Below are 19,232 nucleotides of genomic sequence, written 5' to 3' on the forward strand. Positions count from 1 at the left end.
TTTTGTGACAAGAGAGTGTGCATTGGTCCTTCATTAGCTTGTATATGAAGGTGTATTTTTGTCCTAAAGCCTTATAGTCTTGTCATGATTAGATGTTCCTTGAAAGGGTAACGATAATAGAGATTTGAATGCTTTTTTGATCACATATCATTCTATGATGATTTTCTTCAAAGGTAGAGAGCTTATGAAGGTTGAATTTGTTGTCCAATGATTTTGTGAAGGCTATGATTCAGACTTGTTCATTGCATAAATATTGAAACTAGTTTCTTTCATAGTGTATTTCAATTAATTTACTCATCATGGATTTGTAATGAACTTTGAAGCTTCAGAGTTATATTATTAATCCCTGGAAAGTTGGTTATTTGAAACGTCTCTTCTGTCGAATTAAACAAAACAGGGTTACTTTGGCTCCAAAGTTGAGGGTTCATTTGTATGATTGTTTTCACTGCAGTAATGTAAGAAGAGAGTGTAGGAACAAAGTCCCCTTCATACTCCTTCTTTTGGACAAAGTGGTGTTTCTCTCTTTTCAATTTATGTCCATAGTATATTTAGTTGTAAAGGTTGGTTGAGATTATGTTCTTTTGAATACATAATAGAAATATGAAAATAGTCTTATTTGGTTTATAGTAAGAAAGAGTTCATTTTTTCTTTGAGAACAAGAGTCTATAAATTTATAACTACTTACCTTCATATTATGAGATCTGATTGATTCATTAAACTTGTTAGTCCTGAGATTAGATTATCTTGAATGGCTTTTTTGCTTGGTTTTTGGATTGAGCAAGGCTTTCTTTGCTTTCATGTTTCATGTGTGATTTCGAAGGCATCATAACTATAATATTTTCATCATACAATGAGTGGTAAAGTAAATTACAGTGCAAAGAGAATTTACTTCAGGAATAGGGCAGACTGATTTGGATATATCTTTTAAGCACTCTTTGATCTGAAAGGAAAATGGCATCCACCCATGGTATTCATCCACACATAGTATTTATACACCCATGGTATTTATCTACCCATTCAATTTACCCATGGTATTGTAAGTGGCATCCACCCATGGTACTCATTCACCCATGGTATTTATCAATGGTATTGTAAGTGACATCTACCCATGATACTCATCCTCCCATTGTATTTATCCACCTGTGGTAATGTAAGTGATATCCACCCATGGTATCAATTCACCCATGGTATTTACCCACCCATGGAATTTTTTTGTGGTATTGTAACAAACAAAAATGATATAAGTAACAAGTCACATTTTGTAAAAGGAAAGATTGTCCACCACAATGTAGTGTTTATAGTTATTATTTAATTTAATAAAAAGTTTCTTGGGGGTTTCGTTTACTATGTGTTCTCATATTTTTCTAGCATTTAAAATTTTTCAGATCTTGGGGGCCTCCCCCAAGATCCGGATCACTCTTTTGAATTAAATGAAAAACCTAGTATAGGAATTTATGCATTGATTTCATGAACTTGGAAGATTGCTATCAGATAGAGTATGGAGTCATTTTATTTTATTTTTTTTCAATAAATAGGGTTTGCTCTCAATTGTTGATAGATTACCAGATTAGTGTTCATGTTTTCTTAAGTTTCCTTTGATTGTAGGATTCGAATTAATTTTCGTTTGCAGGAATCTATAAAGGGATTGATGCACACGTTATACTAGAATTTGATTTGCAGGTTGTTAAGGGCTCTCTATGGTATTTCTAGTGCTACGCCTCGAAGTCCATGAACCTCAGAGTGACATTAGTTGTTGGTCCATTAATATACAATATATTACACCCAATGTTTTGGCATCAATTTCGAAGAGGCGCTTAGGGGATTGATCTTGGTGAGCTATGGCATTTGGTTTGTTTTTAAACCTCGTTTTTATTGCAAGTTTTTGTTCCTTTCTTGCACATTTTTGAAAGTTTTTTTTATAATTTCTCGGGTGCTATAAGAATGCCCCCCCCCCTATCTATTCATCCATTTGATGAAAAAATATACCAGTTGTCTTTTTGAGAACAGGAAAATGGTATTTTGAGGAATATTCCAATGAGGAGTTTTGATGTTGCTGCAGGGCTATAAAAATCATCCAATGATGATATCATAAGTCAAAAAATTAGTATTTTTCTTGAACATAAATATAATATTATTAAATCTTCGGTTTCAACATTGGATGATTTGCAGGAAGAACAAAAGAAGGCTGAAGAACCATTGTTGATCTACTATGCCAACTGTAGGAAGAAACACATCCTTGGAAAGTGTCCACTTAGTAGCCTAGAAATTTGCAGAATTTGTGAAGAGGCTCATGGAATAGGATTCTAAAGGTACTCAGGAAATCAAGTAAGAAATTGAATCAACTGCCAGGTATAACTCAAAATGCATCACCATTTAATACTTGAATAATTTGTATTATCTTGAGAAGGTTCCCCAAAATACTTATAATCCCACAGTTCCCTGGAAAACTTTTAATCCTCCTCAATTTGAAGACCCAACTTCATGTTAGAAGACGATCTGTTCTTCAAATCATATATCCCCATGGCCTCAAGAATGGTTTGGAGCCTCTTCCCTAGGGCAGTCTTCCATGCAAATGAACAAGAACAACCACAATTTCCACTCAATGGATTACCAAGTCATCATCCTCCATGGTCCCAACAACCTGTGAAACCTTACCCTTATCCTAGCCCTTACCCTAATACATATCCTAGCCCTTATTTTATCCCTTACCCTAATCAATATCCTAGTCCTTACCCTAACCCATATCCTAATCCAAATCTAAACCCTATTCCAAAACTTAGACCAAACTCTATACCAAACCCCAATCCAAGCCCTACTTCAACCCTACCCCAAACCATAGCCTAGACCTTAACCCAAACCAAGAGGTTGAATAACAATCTAAAACACTTGTTCTTCACATTGATTCCCCTACTGAATGAAATGTTATATATTTGAGGTTGGGGGAAGGGGTGAGTTTGCATTAGGGGAATTTTGAGGTCTAAAATGGGATTCCTAAGGAAATTATAAAATAATAGTGGAAATAATAAAATAAAATTAGATTACACCATCAAATTGTAGAGGGAAAAAGGAAAAAACTATTTTTTCAACTCGTATTTCGACTTATCTCCCTATGGGTTTACTCAAATTTTGAGTGACAAAACTCGTTGGATGCAGAATTTGATTTCTAATCCAAGGAGTAACTATGTTGCATACTTTTGATGGACGTTGCTACACAAAAAATGAGAAATACATGAAAAACATGAATGCAATCACGTTTTTCCATGTATTGTAAGGACCTATCCTAGGGTCTTCCTACAAATCTATTTTCTTTGGAAATTAAATACAATAATAGGCAATAATTTACTTTCTTACAAGACATTTAAACAATGATAATTTTATCATTTGCATTATAATCCTTACAACTTATAGTGAACATTTCATTTCAATAATTTACACGGTAATCTATGCATAGAGGAATACCTGTACGATGGTCAGTGGAGATGCCCTTGAGCTGCTGCTCTTGCTGAAATGCTCCTCTCGAAAACCGACTGGATTTACCTCCTAGCCAACTAGGAAATAATTCCTAGCCTAGGAAATCTCCAAAGGTACCCTAGCCCTCCGAGCCCAAGTCCAACTAGATGTAGTGTGTCCAAGATGAATAATTTAGACCAAGATAAGAAATACTTCCTTCCTCCTCTCTCTACAACAATTTCTCAAAATCACAGCCAACCCCCAAAATCCAAAGAAAGACTCAACATCTCCCTTTCTCCCTTCTTCCTTCCCCTTTTATGCCCCTCCCCTCTTCTCCACCTCAACCACCTCTCATTAATTTCATAACTTCTCCCTCATCCTTACAATTGACTTCTCTTCTCCCAAGTAAATCTGAGAGTACATTTGGGAATGTGATATGAATATAAAATTGGGTAATTAATGGGAGAGGACCATGTCTTCTCCCAAGTAAATGTTAAACTACATTTTGGGGATGAGAGATGAATATATAAATTGATAATTAGTTGGAGAGGACCATGTCTTCTCCCAAGTGAATGTGAGAGTGCATTTTGGGGATGAGAGATGAATATATATAAATTGATAATTAGTTGGAGAGGACCATGTCTTCTCCCAAGTAAATGTGAAAGTACATTTTGGGGATGAGAGATGAATATATAAATTGATAATTAGTTGGAGAGGACCATGTCTTCTCCCAAGTAAATGTGAGAGTACATTTTGGGGATGAGAGATGAATATATAAATTGATAATTAGTTGGAGAGGACCATGTCTTCTCCCAAGTAAATGTGAAAGTACATTTTGGGAATGTGAGATGAATATATATATATAATTTGGAATAATGGAAGGAGACCATATCCTATCCAAGATTCAATTTGAGAAGACAAGTTGGGAATTTGAATAATAGCAATAATGAATTTTATATCAGTAAATAAAATCTATAGTTTCCCAAATGAAGGTATTCACCAATATTTCTCAATATTTTCAGGCAATGTAAACATTAATAAAATTTGCATGATAAGATTAAGTGGGGTATTACATACACCTCTCCTTCAGAAAAATTCATCCCAAGGTTAGAGCGAAAAGATACAAGGAGTTCGAAGGCATAATAAAATAGAGAGAGTTATATTAGTAAAATTGATAAGTCAGACAATGACATTACTTCCCATCAAGAGTCTCTAACTGATCTATCTCCTCCTACCCATCCCGACCTACTTCCGTTCCCACCCTATCTGTCCTCTGCTGCTATATCTGGTGGCATCGGCTATACCAATCTAACGACTGATGAAACCAACTTGGCGGAAGCATTGACTACATCGACCTAACTTCCCCAATGGAAATTGTCATCACACATATAGGGGAGCGTGTCCACCATTGCCTTCACACGATTCCAGGTTTCAGAGGATACACGGTGGGAAATGCCTCCACCCGTCCTCACAACTAGGGTCAATGCCCTAATAAGGACCACACTACAGTGCTGGTTGAACTTGTCATCGAATAATCCAGTCAAGTTGTCTTGCCACTTGTCATTTGCATTTTACTCGTGTCATAAGAGTGCATATCAAGTAGATACCAAATGTAATAGAACAATGTACATTATACCTTCCCATGAGATGTCTCGGCCTTCCCTCAATGGAAGAGTAGATCTCGACTATCATATAGTTCTTTCCCCCCCTGCGGGTTAGCACTCATTCATGCATTTATATAACAACAAGATATATAATCATCATGTTATTAAGTCTAGTATCCACGTGTCAATCTTGCAGTTCATACTGGAAATAAATCATAAATTCACTAAGTCATTCATTTAACAAGTCATGTCCACTTGAGCCATATATGAAACAAAATAATTTTCATAAGTCACGCATTAGATAATTCATCACTAAGTGAGTCATACATTTAGGCCATACATCAATCATTTCTATCATCAATATCAAATCTATCAATTGAATTATATATGTAGTTTCATGTGTCCAACCAAATGCATCAATATTACATAATGTTCATAAATAAATCAAATGGAACTGCAAAATAGAACCTTAACATAGGTAGATGTCCAAGTCAAAAATGGGCTTCACAGATGCTCAAAAAATGAGGGGTAGTCATGACGCATAGTCTCTGCATCCTTTCATCGACTCAATGGTATCCTACATGGCCTCCCATATAGAGCTTGATAAGGAGGCATCCTAATTGAATTGTGGTTATTGTTATCATGGGAAAACTCTACCAATGGTAAGTACCTTTCCCATCGAGTCTAATTATCCATGCCATACATTGTAGGCATATATTCTATAACCTGATTTACTCTTTCAGTCTTTCCATCTATTTATAGACGATATGCAGTGCTAAGGTTTAATTAAGTCTCCAACACTAACTAAAAACTTGTCCAAAATGTATATGTAAAGTGAGAGTCCCTATCAAGATGATCTTGTGGGTAACTCATGTAGCTAGATAACTTCACCTATAAATACTCAAGCCAAAAGGGGAGAAGTCTCTTAGACAAGGTAGTTAGCTACCTAGAGATACCAAATGCATGGCGAAAATAGAATATGTTAAGGTTGTTTCTCCAAGAAGAGAGCAACTCATCATTTAAGAGATACAAAAAAAATATTTTGCAAGTAATGGTCATGACCACCTGTTGGGTAGTGAAGCCCCGCGCAATGGTTAGGGGGCTCAGAGCCCACAATTTTGGGTATAAGCAGGGTAAAGACTTTGCGAAATGCGCAAAGCGCGAATTGTAATAAGTCAAATTCAAAAGGGTAGTCCGCCCATTAATAGTGTAAAGAAATGTAAGATCAGTCGTCCCACCCATGGATCGCGGTCCATGGAAAGGTATAAATAGAGCAAGGCTCTATGGGTAGAGTAGCTAAGTTTTTGTTAGATAATCTTGATATCTAATATGTAATGAGTTGTTGAGAGAAGCAGTCTGAAAGCGTCTGCAAGTCCAAGTCGATGGTTTGGGTAGAGGATAGAGGCTCTGCAGCTGTGTGCGTAGAGTCCTGGAAGAGTCCGCAACTGTGTGCGCGGACCCCTGCAGCTGAGTGCACAGGTTGAATTTGGTTGTATTGGTGTGAAGTAGAAATAAAGATAAGTTCATTCTGAAATATATTTGTCATCTCTAATTTATCGCGAATCTGGCAATTTGTATGGTGAATAAAGTTGGCTTGGTCTATGCGCATTGATTATTTAATACTTGTGAATCTGGCTTTAATCTTAATACACGAATTGAATAAAAGTGATAGATTTTTGCTTAAAGACCATTTTAAAGTAAATCTAAGTTGCAATACTTCATCCTCTAGAGTGAATCTGTAGAACTGTGCGAGGTATTCAGAATCCGTGTGAATGCAGTACCATGAAAAGCTGCAAAGCGGAGCCCGAACCCTCCAAACCACATCCAGACATCCCAAGGGTGTGGAAACCTGGTTCCAGAACCCTCCCTTGCTACCTCGGGTGAGACCTTAGTGTGCGCTTCATGGGATGTTGCCGAAAGGGTCGGTAGCTGTAGGATTTGCTTGGCTAAATAATTATTCCGAACCTAGGATAGGCCCATATAAGCCAACAAATGGTTCCGTTGCTGGGACCGGGATCTGCCTAAGGTGTGTCTGATGTGGGAACACTGGAACCCTACAAAGAAAAGAGATTGAAGAGTGGTGGGATCTAAAACTCCACGAGTTCGTAGTTCAGGAAAACAGAAACCCGTGAATATAAGAGGAAGATTGGCTGGACAGATATATATTCACAGATATTCATGAGATCTTCTTTGCATCATTCCTGGTAGAGCTGTACGAGTGGATCACAAGGCTAGTTGAAAGTGTGGGAAGGTGTAGATTGGACTAGCCTATCGTGTGGACCTCGGAACTGACATGCAGACTAGAAGCCACTGAGGATAAAATCGCACGCGTAGTAGATCATTGGCTGGATCGGGTAATAGGAGGATTTATCACTGAGTTCGCGATAGATACTACAGTGAGCTATAGTGAAGTGGAAAGGCAGTTTCTGCAAGGACCTCGGGCTAGGTACATCAAATCATTGAATACATGGTTTAAGATGTTGTTTTGTGAAAAACAGATTATGCGTGTTTATTGATGTCTGGAGTAATGCGAAGTGGAAGAGGTTATCACAGAATGGGAGGAGTAGAGGACAGTCCTTTAGCTTCCAACTCTCAGGAAAGCGAGGAGGAGCTCATGAGGTATTCACCAGGAAGTGCGATCCAGTTGATCAGGGAGCGCTTCCCAATAATACCACCTCCGTCCATGCCACCACCCGCTTCCCCTACTTTGAAGCCATCCACACCAACTACGACCCCACCTCCTCGACCACTTCTACCAAAAGTTGGGATGGAGAGTGTAGTCAAACTACCAGTGTTTAAGGGTGTGGGGAATGAGGAACCAGGACGATTCTAGTTTGTGATACGATCTGTATGGGACGCCCAAGGCATTACAAATGAGAACATCAAGAAGGCCACACTAGTTAGTGCACTACAGGACCGCGCGCTGACATGGTACATAAAATACTCAACCGACCATCCAAATGAGGGAATAGTGGCAATCCAGGATGCGCTAAATAAAGAGTTTGGCTGACCAAAGTCCGAAACCTAGTCGATTATTGGGTTCAAGGAGATCGCAATGTTGCCTAGCGAAACTCCATGGGATTTGGACCAAAGGTTAAAGAGTACTATTCGCGAAGCTAACATGACCTTGACAGATGTGCAACATTGCGCGTGGTTTGTGGTGACATTGACACCACATCTGAGGACGACTCTATCACAACAAAAGATCTCAACCCAAGCCAAGGAACTGGAGACAACAATGGGGTTACACGAGACCCCAATACTGGATCTATGGTTGGGAGTTCAGCAAATCCACGCGCAACATCAAAACTTTAGAAATGCAAAGCTTGAAGCAAGAAATAGTATCGTGACCAAAGGTACATATGGCAGTAGGTTGTCTTAAATGCAAGAGCCAAGCGCATGATAAGGACCATTGCCCTGTCTTCATGAACTATCTGGTGAGGGGAGGCTCGATGCCATTAAAAGTGGAGGTACAAGCAAGACCAAGCGCCGCGCCTACGCTTTGGTGTGAAATTTGTCAGGTGAGTGGGAAACATTCAACAGATAACTGCCACCTATTGCAAAAGTATACCCAGACCCTCTAGCAGTTGTATTACAACTTTTATCGATTGGCGGGACACGATGAGAGAACATGTCGAAGTTATGACTTAATGACGGAAAGAACCACAACTTATTGAATGCAGACTGAAGTACGGGGAGGATTTCAAGGACGCGGTCAAGGAAGAGGGATGGGGCCCGGGTGGGGCCGCAGACAACTAATCTTTTATAATTGTGGAGGGTTGGGACACTACGCTCGTGACTGCACTAACCTGACCAGGACTTTGTGCCCCTAGTGTGAGAAATTTGATCATGAAATGGTCGATTGTCCAACCTTAATTGCCCAAATGCGTGAAAAGGGAGTACTCCAATCTCCACCAACCCAAAATATCTAGATGTTGTGGGCAGAACCTCGCGAAGAGGATCCTAGTATGGTACTAAGAAGCAACGCAACTGTAGGAGGTAATCTGCAAGAGGAACGTGCTGAGGGTGGAAAGAGGTGTGACACACCTTCAAAGGAACATGACTCTGAACTGGAACAGGGGAGGACGATGCCGAGTGAAGCTCAATGGAGCTTCACGAAAGCTTCTACCCTGGGTAGGAGGGATCAAAGGGAGTCAGGATTGGACCCCTCCATGATTACTACCTTTCTTTAAACCTGCATAGAATTGCTGCGCGATAGTAAGGCCATTCAAGGGCTACAAGAGGTGATCACCAGGTACGCCGGATCCAGTGAACCACAGGTAGTCCGGAAAATAGGAAGACATGCTCTGCACACAGAATGAGAGATGAGACTGACATCGCAAATCGGTGAATATGAAATCGATCAGGTCTTCATGGACTTAGGTTTAGATGCGAATGTATTACCTCAACGAACATGGGAGCGCATGGGCAAGCCTGCACTGCAATGGTCCCCAATTCAATTGCGAATGGCCAACCAACAAAAGATCTTACCAATTGGTCGACTACAAGGAGTGACTGTGGATATCGATAGTGTAAGTACACAGACTGATTTCAAGGTCATAGAAATTGTTGATGACAGTAACCCTTACCCTGCATTGCTCGGAATTGATTGGGCAATGGATCTGAAAGGCGTCATTAACTTGAAAAGGTGGAAGATAATGTTAGAAAAGAAGTCACTGAGAGTAGTAGTTCCATTGGACCCAGTGGAAGGAGAACGCTACATCGAACCTATGCACGATGAGGACAGTGACGACGAACTGGATTACATTTATCAGATAATCGTGCAGGACCAAGATCAGGTGCACCCCGCGGACAGTGGGAGGACCTTGTGGGAATTCAATAACACCTAGATAGTGGATTTCGATGAGGAGACTGAATGATGGCAGAACCAATTGCAAGAAATTACGACACTTAACTGCAATATGATGAGCCGATCATTGGGATGTGTAACCACTAAGGAAGTACAACAGCCAGCAGAGAACACCGCAACAGATGAAGGGCAGCTCAACCAGCTAGGCACTTTATATGCAGCACAGGAGCAACATAATGTGGCGGAAGATGTGTTATGCACACCTGGGGGGGCGTGGAAGCTGAATTATAGGAAGCGATTTCGAGGACTCATGGGAGTATGTACACGGCCGCCAAGAAGGTATAGAACAGTCGTTCCTCAACGACGACGAGTACAGGTGTACATCAGGTGGCCATCAACCCAATTGGACCTGCGCGGAACAAAGGCTCGACAGGAAAGTCTCTCTACGACCAAACAAACTAGCACAAAGATGGTTCACCCTAGTGACAACATCCACGAAATAATTCAGTAGCTCCAGGTAGCCATTTGGTGCGGTAAGGTGCAACTGGGTAAGTTAGAAGAAACAAGGGCCAGACTCTGCACACAGAGTGTGAAGCTGGATAAAGCTATTAACAAGTTGCAGTTAGAAGCCGCCTACACAGATTACGCGAAGGAGCTAACGAAGGAAATGGACATGGCTGGCTCTCCTACCCTGCCACAAGCAGCGACCCTGCTAGCATGGTTGCGCTTGCACTAGAAAGGACAAGACCGCACTCACCACAACCTGTTAACAGAATCAAGGGAACGTAGAAGGTGCTCACAGCCTAGGCTAGTCGGGAAACGAAAGACCCACATGAGGGGTTCGCCCACCTAACTACCCATAGGAGGACCAGTCCCAGCGCCCCATGCAGTTGAAAGAGGACACGAGACTATAAACCACGTTGCTGCGAAGTTGCACAATATGCCCTCACCATACTTACAAAAACCGCACTTGTGATCCTGGGGTTTCACTGCCACAAAGGAAAGATGGAAAGTGACTGTTGTAGGTACTGTTCATGATATGATGACCCATTTAAAGCACCATGGAGTGGGTGGCAGACAATTAAGGTAAAAGAATAACCGCCAAAATCGCATTTATGAGCTATCGCAAGGGCAAGCAGCCAATCTTAAATTTCAAATCATATATAATCATAGTAAGGGTCACACCACCACGTCTTACTACCTTGTAAGAAAGCTGCCATAGGTTAGAAACAAGTGCAAGACAAGTGACAAGCAATTCGAAGAAAATCTGTGGTTTAAGGAATTGTTGAAGCACTACCAGGAAGCAATCCTCAAAGCACACAACCCTACCATTGAGAACCCGCAGCAAGCTTCGCCGCAAGAAGCCGATCTACCTAAATTGCCCCGGACACCAAGGACTAGGAAGGACCCGTAGGTTCCAGAATCAGTAAGAAGGTCAGCGTGACACCTGCATTTTGGCAAATTCACAATGGAGGAAAAGGGTAAAACTGTTACAATTGATAGCGACCAGGAAGCAGAAGATTCTCTCACATATATCAAAGAAGTAAACCTTGAGGAGGATCCCATATAGCTAGTGCGACGACCCAAGTATGTGCCGCCAAGCAAGGGGAAGGTGAAGGTACCTATAAACCTAGATGAAGTCAACACTGTAATCGTTACCCTGTCTCTACCAAAAGTTGTCCCAGTGGAAAACTCGGTGGTTGGCTGTGTTGCAACAATGATGTTAAATATAGTGAAATTCCCCCACCTAGCGACGGATGCACTAATGGAGAGGAATGTAGAAGGGACGATGACAACACTACACCCAAAGGAGCGGCTGTGGAAGGTGGACAAAGCCGGGTTGCTCTATCTATTGTCGATTCCTCACTTTCTATGGCCTCCTATCACCATGTTGGTCATAAAGCAGTTGCTCTGTTTAGTAAATGAGGAAATATTATAGGTCGACAAACCCGTTCATATCACAGCTGAACTTGTTCATCGGGTCTCGCACCTTCCCTACGATGGAAAAGGCCCTTGGGAAATTACTGATAGAAGTAACAGTGTCATGATGATAGAGCGACTGAAAAAGAAGTATTAGCATGCTAAGGGACAGTGAGGGTACATCATTGACAGTATCTCAGACAACGCAGTCCGCATTACCGCTCAATTGCTGGCCGAAAAAGTAATGAGGAAATGTCGTGGCACTAAGGTTCCCACCATAGTTATCGCACTTACTGAGGAATGCACAGTCGGTGTATGGTTGAATTAGTCACAGTTCCTTTGTGAAGATTTTCTGACCAATTGCCGCGAAGTGCAGGAGGAGGGAAAGACTTTCCATTATGTGTGGCTGCTCCTGTCCATCATGCTGATCGCAACTAACTTACCCAAAGAAAGCCAGTTTCTAGTCTTGGACTCGGAATGGCCGGAAGCCACTCGATATGCTTCCCTCTGGGCAATAAGGGACATGTGAAAAATTCAAATTATCAAAGTCTTTTGGGTACTGATGGACGCCACTGTGCGTCAGTGGATTAATGAGTTACCCCTCTTGTCCAATGGGATCTACGAAAGCATGAAGCATATTGCTGAACTTAAAGCAGACATGCAACGTCTCTACATCAGAGCGTGTAAAGACCCGACCCAGGCATGGACCTCACTCCGATTTATTGTTATTGACGATGTTGTCGAAGGGATTGTGGTTACCTGGCCACTGGGGTGGAGTGGACCAGTAGCGATAGAGCACAACAAGGCCGCTATCTGGCAAAAAAGGAGGAAGCTAAGTAGGGTGCGCAGCAAAAGCACAATGAACAGTTCACCGTGGAAGTTCAGGCAGCACGGGAAGCAGCACTAGCGGCAATAGGAAAAACACCACCAGGAGGGGCGGCGTTAACAACAGACAAGGGCAGTCAGAAGGCAACCCCTATGACGGCCCCTAAAAAACCACCAATAATAGGCATGGATCCACCGTTTAAGCGGCTGAAGCCACGAAAGAATGCAAAGCCATCTAAAACAGACAACAAAGTGACCATGTTAACTGAAGGAGACCTAACTGACATCAAGAACACCTTTTGATACGTCGCTCGGGAGGCAGTCAATGAAGCTCCACCACTAAAACCACCAGAGATCCTAGAGCAACGCAGGAATATTATTACTATGGGGCGTGTGATGCTCACACTTTCAATGGCAGAATGTACCGTGCTACCAACTCAGTCGATTGTTACACTCACCACCCTTTAGGACGATCCAACACTTCGCCGATTGGAAACCGAGGCCCGAGAGCTCCAGCAAGCTTATGATCAGCTTAGAGGAAGCACACAGACCATTGATATTACCCAGCACTTGGCCAAGATGCGGGAGGTGCAGGACCTGAAAACCCAAGCCAGTGTCACCAGACAAAGGGAAGCAATGGTTAAAACCCATCTCCAACAATGGTTGGATGAGGCATTTGTGGTTTCAACCACCATCAAGCATAAGATAGCCCACATGCAAGCTGAATATGCTACTATGGAGACATTAAAGACAGGGACTGAGGTACAGGTGCCACACGTGGAACAGATGCAGCGAATGACAGAAGAATTTGTGGTTAGCACAAGAAACACATAGAAGATGCTAACCGATCTCCACACCAAGTTGGCTAAACTAGCTGAGTGACTCGGGACGAGTCGCGATGATTGTGTTAGGGGATTGTTGGGTAGTGGAAGCCCCGCGCAATGCTTAGGGGGCTCAGAGCCCCCAATTTTGGGTAAAAGCAGGGTAAAGACTCCGCAAGATGCACGGAGCGCGAATTGTAATAAGTCAAAGTCAAAAGGGTAGTCCGCCCAAAAATAATGTAAAGAAATGTAACATGAGTATGCCTGCCCATGGATCACAGTCGATGGAAAGGTATAAATAGAGAAAGGCTCTATGAGTAGAGTAGCTAATTTTTTGGTATGATTTTGGAGATCTGATATGTAATGGGTTTCTAAGAAGGGAATTTTGAAAGCATTTGTAAGTTTGAGTCAAGGGTTTCGGTAGAGGATAGAGGCTCTGCAGCTGTGTGTGCGGACCCCTGTAGCTGAGTGCGTAGGGCGGATCTGGATGTACTAGTGTTGAGTGGGAATAAAGATAAGTTCATTCTGAAAATTATTTATCTTTGTCTTGTCGCAAATTTGGCATTTTGTATGGTTAATAAGGTTGTTTCTGTCTATGCACATTGATTATTAGATACTTGTGAATCGGGTTTAATCTTAATACGCGAACTGAATGAAAGTGATAAATGTTTGCTTAAATACCACTTTAAAAGTAGATCTGAGTTGCAACTTCATCCACTATATTAGATCTGTAGATTGCACAGGGTACTCAATATCTGCACGAATATAGCGCAGTGCGAAGCTATAAAACAGAGCGTGAACCTTCCAAACCACACCCAGACATCCCAAGGGTGCGGAAACCTAGTTCCAGCACCCTCCCCTGCCCTAGCCACTGGCGTGGCGTGGACCGACGGTGGTAGAGCGCAACGAGGCCACTATCCGACAGAAAAAGGAGGAAGCTAAGTGGGTTGTGCAGTAGAAGCGCAATGAACAGTTCGTCGCGGAAGTTCAGACAACATGGGAAGCGGCGCTGGTGGCAACATGAAAGACACCACCAGGAGGGGTGGCATCAACAATAGATAAGGGTAGTCAAAAGGCACCCACTACGACAGCTCTGGACAAACCACCAGTAACAGGAACAGATCCACCTTTGAAGCGGCCAGTGACATCAAAGTGGCCGAAGCCATGAAAGAAGGTAAAGGTGTCTAAAATGGATAGCGGAGTTACCACGTTAACCAAAGGAGACCTAATTGACATCGAGAACACTTTTCGAGATGCCACTAGGGAGGGAGTCGATGAAGCCATGTCTGAGCAGCAGATTGTGTTGGGTGAACTTCGCACATAGTTACACGAAGTGCGAAAAAGAATCGCGATGTTAGGCATCAATGCTACTCCAGGGGTCTCCAGTATGATAGCTATGGAACCGTTGGTAAAAGCCTAAATGGCTCATTCTATCCTAATTCTAGCAGGAGGGTTGATCACCACACAGGCGGAGGACTGAGTTGTGCTAGAATGGCTTACAGGGCTGGGAATAAATGTGGCTACTCTACTGCGTGAAATTTTGCAACAACTCCATGACAGTGCCACAATTGAACTTTGCACCAGGGCCGGTCGGGTGATCAAGTAATCCAGAAGCAAAAAATTAATATCGAACAGCTACAGTTCCAATGCGACAAGGCAGTCACACAAAAGCAGCAGATGGAGAAGCTAGTAGCAAAAGCCTGTTCGAGTCCCCAGGAGTTAGAAATTGCAGAGGATTTTCCCATTGAGACACAGATCAATAAACTAGCTACTGGGTTCTGAAAGACAAAGGAGGAGGCTACACGAATCCAGCTAGAGCTCAGCTCTCAAATCATGGACTTAAAACAGCAAGTTACACCACCGATGCCACCAGAGATCCTAGAGCAACGCAGGAATATTATTACTATGGGGTGCGCGATGCTCACACATTCAATGGTGGAATGTACCGAGTTGCTAACTCAGTCGATTTTTACGCTCACCGCTCTTCAGGAGGATCCAACACTTCACTGATTAGAAACCGAGGCCTGAGAGCTCCAGCAAGCTTATGATCAGCTTAGAGGAAGTGTGCAGACCATTGATATTACCCAGCACTTGGCCAAGATGCAGGAGGCACAGGACCTAAAAACCCAAGCTGATGCCGCCAGAGAAAGGTAAGAAGTGGTTAAAACCCATCTCCAGCCATGGCTAGATGAGGCATTTGCGGTTTCAACCACCATAAAGCACAAGATAGCCCACATGCAAGCTAAATATGCTACTATGGAGATAGTAGAGACATGGACTAAGGTGCAGGTGCCACACATGGAACGGATGCAGCGAATGATGGAAGAATTTGTGGTTAGCACAAGTGACGCACAGAAGATGCTAACTGACCTCTGCACAAAGTTGGCTGAATCAGCTGAGTGACTCGGGACAAGTCACAATGATTGTGGTGGGGGACTGTTGGGTAGCGAAAGCCCCATGCAATGGTTAGGGGGCTTAGAGTCCACAATTTTTGGTAAAAACAGGGTAAAGACTCCACGAAATGCGTGGAGCATGAATTGTAATGAGTCAAAGTCAAAAGGGTAGTCTGCCCAAAAATAATGTAAAGAAATGTAAGATGAGTCGGCCCGCCCATGGGTCGTGGTCCATGGAAAGGTATAAATAGAGCAAGGGTCTATGGGTAGAGTAGCTAATTTTTTGTTGCATAATCTTGAGATCTGATATTTAATGAGTTGTTGAGAGAAGCAGTATGAAAGCGTCTATAAGTCTGAGTCGAGGGTTTGGGTAGAGGATAGAGGCTCTGCAGCTGTTTGCATGGACCACTGCAGCTGAGTGCGCATGGCGGATCTAGTTTTACTAGTGTGAAGTAGAAATAAAGATAAGTTCATTCTGAAATATATTTGTGATATCTGATTTTTCGCGAATCTGGCAATTTGTATGGTGAATAAAGTTGGCTTGGTCTATGCACATTGATTATTGAATACTTGTGAATATGGCTTTTTTTTTTGCTATGTAAAATTAAACTATTATTTACAAAAAAGAGATTACTGTTACATCGTTTGAGTCCTGATTTGCTTCGTGCCTGAGAGCCAGGCCGAATGACAGTCTATTCCGAAACTGTAAAACTGGATATGGATATCCCACGCAGGGGAATCAATAGGAACTATTTGGAGCCTAACCATTGCATCGACACATGACACATGAACATAACACTTGTACATGAACAAACCACTGAGACACTGAACATTCCAGTAGATTCGACACATAAACAAACCACTGAGACACATGAGCAAATACAAATAAGCTTACTGACAAAGCCAAAACTGAAGAGGAATTGAGAATTGGGATGAGCATCATGGGGGTTCTTCGACAATCCTACATCCTCCTTCATCCTCAGGGAGCTCTTCAACGACCCTGCAGCCTCCGTAATCATCTTCCGTGCCTTCCATCCCTTCCATCTGAGCCTGAGCGCTGGCAGTCTTTGAGATTCCATGGTGCATTGTAGCAGGGGGTTCAGCAAAGTGGGACAAGATGCAACTGGGCTCGCCCTCATCTTGAGTTTCTTCCAGGAAAAGAACTCAGACATGAGCTATGATTCGGGGGCGGCTGAGAGTGCAATTGAAAGTGAACGTAGCAGAGCCGAAGGACGGCGAACCAGTAGACCCTGGTGAGCTAGGATTTAGTAATTGACCGAGATTAATGGCATTTCAGGTCTCAGGGAATCTGGTGCCTGCTCCTTGTGTCCCTGCCCAGCAGAGGGGCATGATGGGTTTCCCTGCCGGAGCCTCTCCAGCTTAACAGATGCTGGCGGGGTCTAGTAATATCTTTCCAAATATTATACACAGCAAGATGAAATAAGACCAATGCAAGCAGTAATTCCCAATTTACCTTAAGAGAATTACCTGCGTCCTCCAGAGTTCCGCTACCATCCGAGAACTCAGTTGGAGTCACTCTTCGGTCGCCTCCACAGCAGCTTCCTTCAGCAGCTAAGGATTTCTTCTCCTCAGACCCAATTCTATTGCAACATTCAAAACCATTCCCTCCTAAAACTTCATCAGTACTGATTCCCAAAATGAATCTAAACCTCAGGAGGCATAGTAGCAATACGCGCTACAGCCTGTGCACCTATATAAACGAGCACCTCTAACTCGGTCCGCCCTCTCAATTAACTTCGCCATCAGAGCAGTTGCAGACGGATTATCGTCAATGCGTGCGAAGCCAACCCTCTAATAAATGTTGTGACTGATAATCCCTTCAACCATAACTTCTACCGCACTTGAAGTCCAATCTTCCCACCCGGAGAACCGTTCGTCGCACATGCTGGACATGTGCCACTCCCTTTTCACCGTCCACCATCCCATCGCTTTAAATGTCATGCAGAGCACCCACATCCGGGGATTTGTGAATATGGCTTTAATCTTAATACACAAACTGAATAAAAGTGATAAATGTTTGCTTAAAGACCAATTTAAATTAGATCTGAGTTGCAATACTTCATCCTCTAGAGTGAATACGTAGAACCGCGCCAGGTATTCAGAATCCCCGTGAATATAGTACTGCATGAAGCTGCAAGCGGAGCATAAACCCTCCAAACTGCATCCAGACATCCCAAGGGTGTGGAAACCTAGTTCCAGCACCCTCCCCTGCTACCTCGAGTGAGACCTTAGTCTGCACTTCGCAGGTGTTGCCGGAAGGGCCGGTAGCTGCAGGATTGGCTTGGCTAAATAATTCTTCCGAACCTGGGTCAGGCCCATATAAGCCAACACCACCTTTGCAAGTGGAGTGAATTCAAAGAATATGCCAAGGTAATTAGAGTCTTGGAGACAAACAATGTGACTCCTCCAAATGGAAATAGTATAAATATGTTAGGGAATTATCTCCCAGGATCAACCAAATTGGCCATAAATAGTAATCCCATAGAAACATGTGCCCCAATTGTCCATAAAGTTGTTATAACCTCCTCAAAGAAGTGGGGCGTCCTCAATCTATGTGCCAAAGTGGTTAAACACACTTGTACCAACACCTCTCCCCAAGGAATATGATAAATAATTCACCCTAAGAGATTGTGTAATGAGGCTAGGACACTCTCCAATATAGTAATATAGAAGCTTCCCAAACCAAGAGAAACTATATGATACAAAGTGAAAATAACATACCAAGTGACCCAAACCATGGGTGTCAATGTAAAAGACCGCCTAAGCAAGGTCTGAATGCCTCCAAATGCATGAGAAGATGCCAAATAAGGGATGTGATTTCCTCTATCAAGAAAATAACTGCTCACAATAGGTCACATCATAGCCAAACTATAAATATCCATTGGCATTCTTCTAACAAACCACAACCACTTTTCCATGTCGTCAAGAGATACACCAAAAGGAATGTCAACTATGCAACAAAGGGTGGGTGTACTACTTCAAGGTTCATTAATCAAAATCATGAAACAATAATCCAATTGAAACCCTATGAACTCATGAAAACATGCTCAACAACTAATTCACGAACAATAATTAGCGAACAATACTTAAGGAAACTCTTAGTTGATGGATATCTCTCATCATAAATGTGCTAAGGGTAGATAAAATGTTTGAGTAATGTTATGCAAGGCTCATTATATTTCAAACACCATATGTGCTATATGCAAGCCTCTAAACAAGAAATGATGATGCCAACCACGGACCTAACATGCATTATCTAACATGGGGATAATCAATAGTATCATATTAACAAACCAACCATGGTTATGTGATTTTGAGGACAACAACTAGTAAAGTGTGCATAAGAACAACTTTCCTTAAGACCTCAACACTCATCAGAGGTGATCAA

General features: G+C 42.4%; 1 protein-coding gene across 1 annotated transcript in view; it reads right to left on the minus strand.

Annotated features, from left to right (window-relative positions):
* The window catches only part of LOC149256329 (cysteine-rich receptor-like protein kinase 2), a 50,601-nt gene extending 33,699 nt beyond the window's left edge, over window positions 1–16,902 (minus strand). Inside the window, exon 1 of the mRNA XM_089455318.1 lies at window positions 16,719–16,902. Within this exon, the coding sequence (XP_089311444.1) occupies window positions 16,719–16,902 (184 nt within the window). The remainder of the gene's footprint in view (window positions 1–16,718) is intronic.
* Window positions 16,903–19,232: the final 2,330 nt, after the last annotated feature.

This window comes from Pinus tabuliformis, chromosome 7 (genome assembly GCF_031772625.1).
Source record: "Pinus tabuliformis cultivar Carrire ecotype Pingquan chromosome 7, CPIR1, whole genome shotgun sequence".
Lineage (NCBI taxonomy): Eukaryota > Viridiplantae > Streptophyta > Pinopsida > Pinales > Pinaceae > Pinus > Pinus tabuliformis.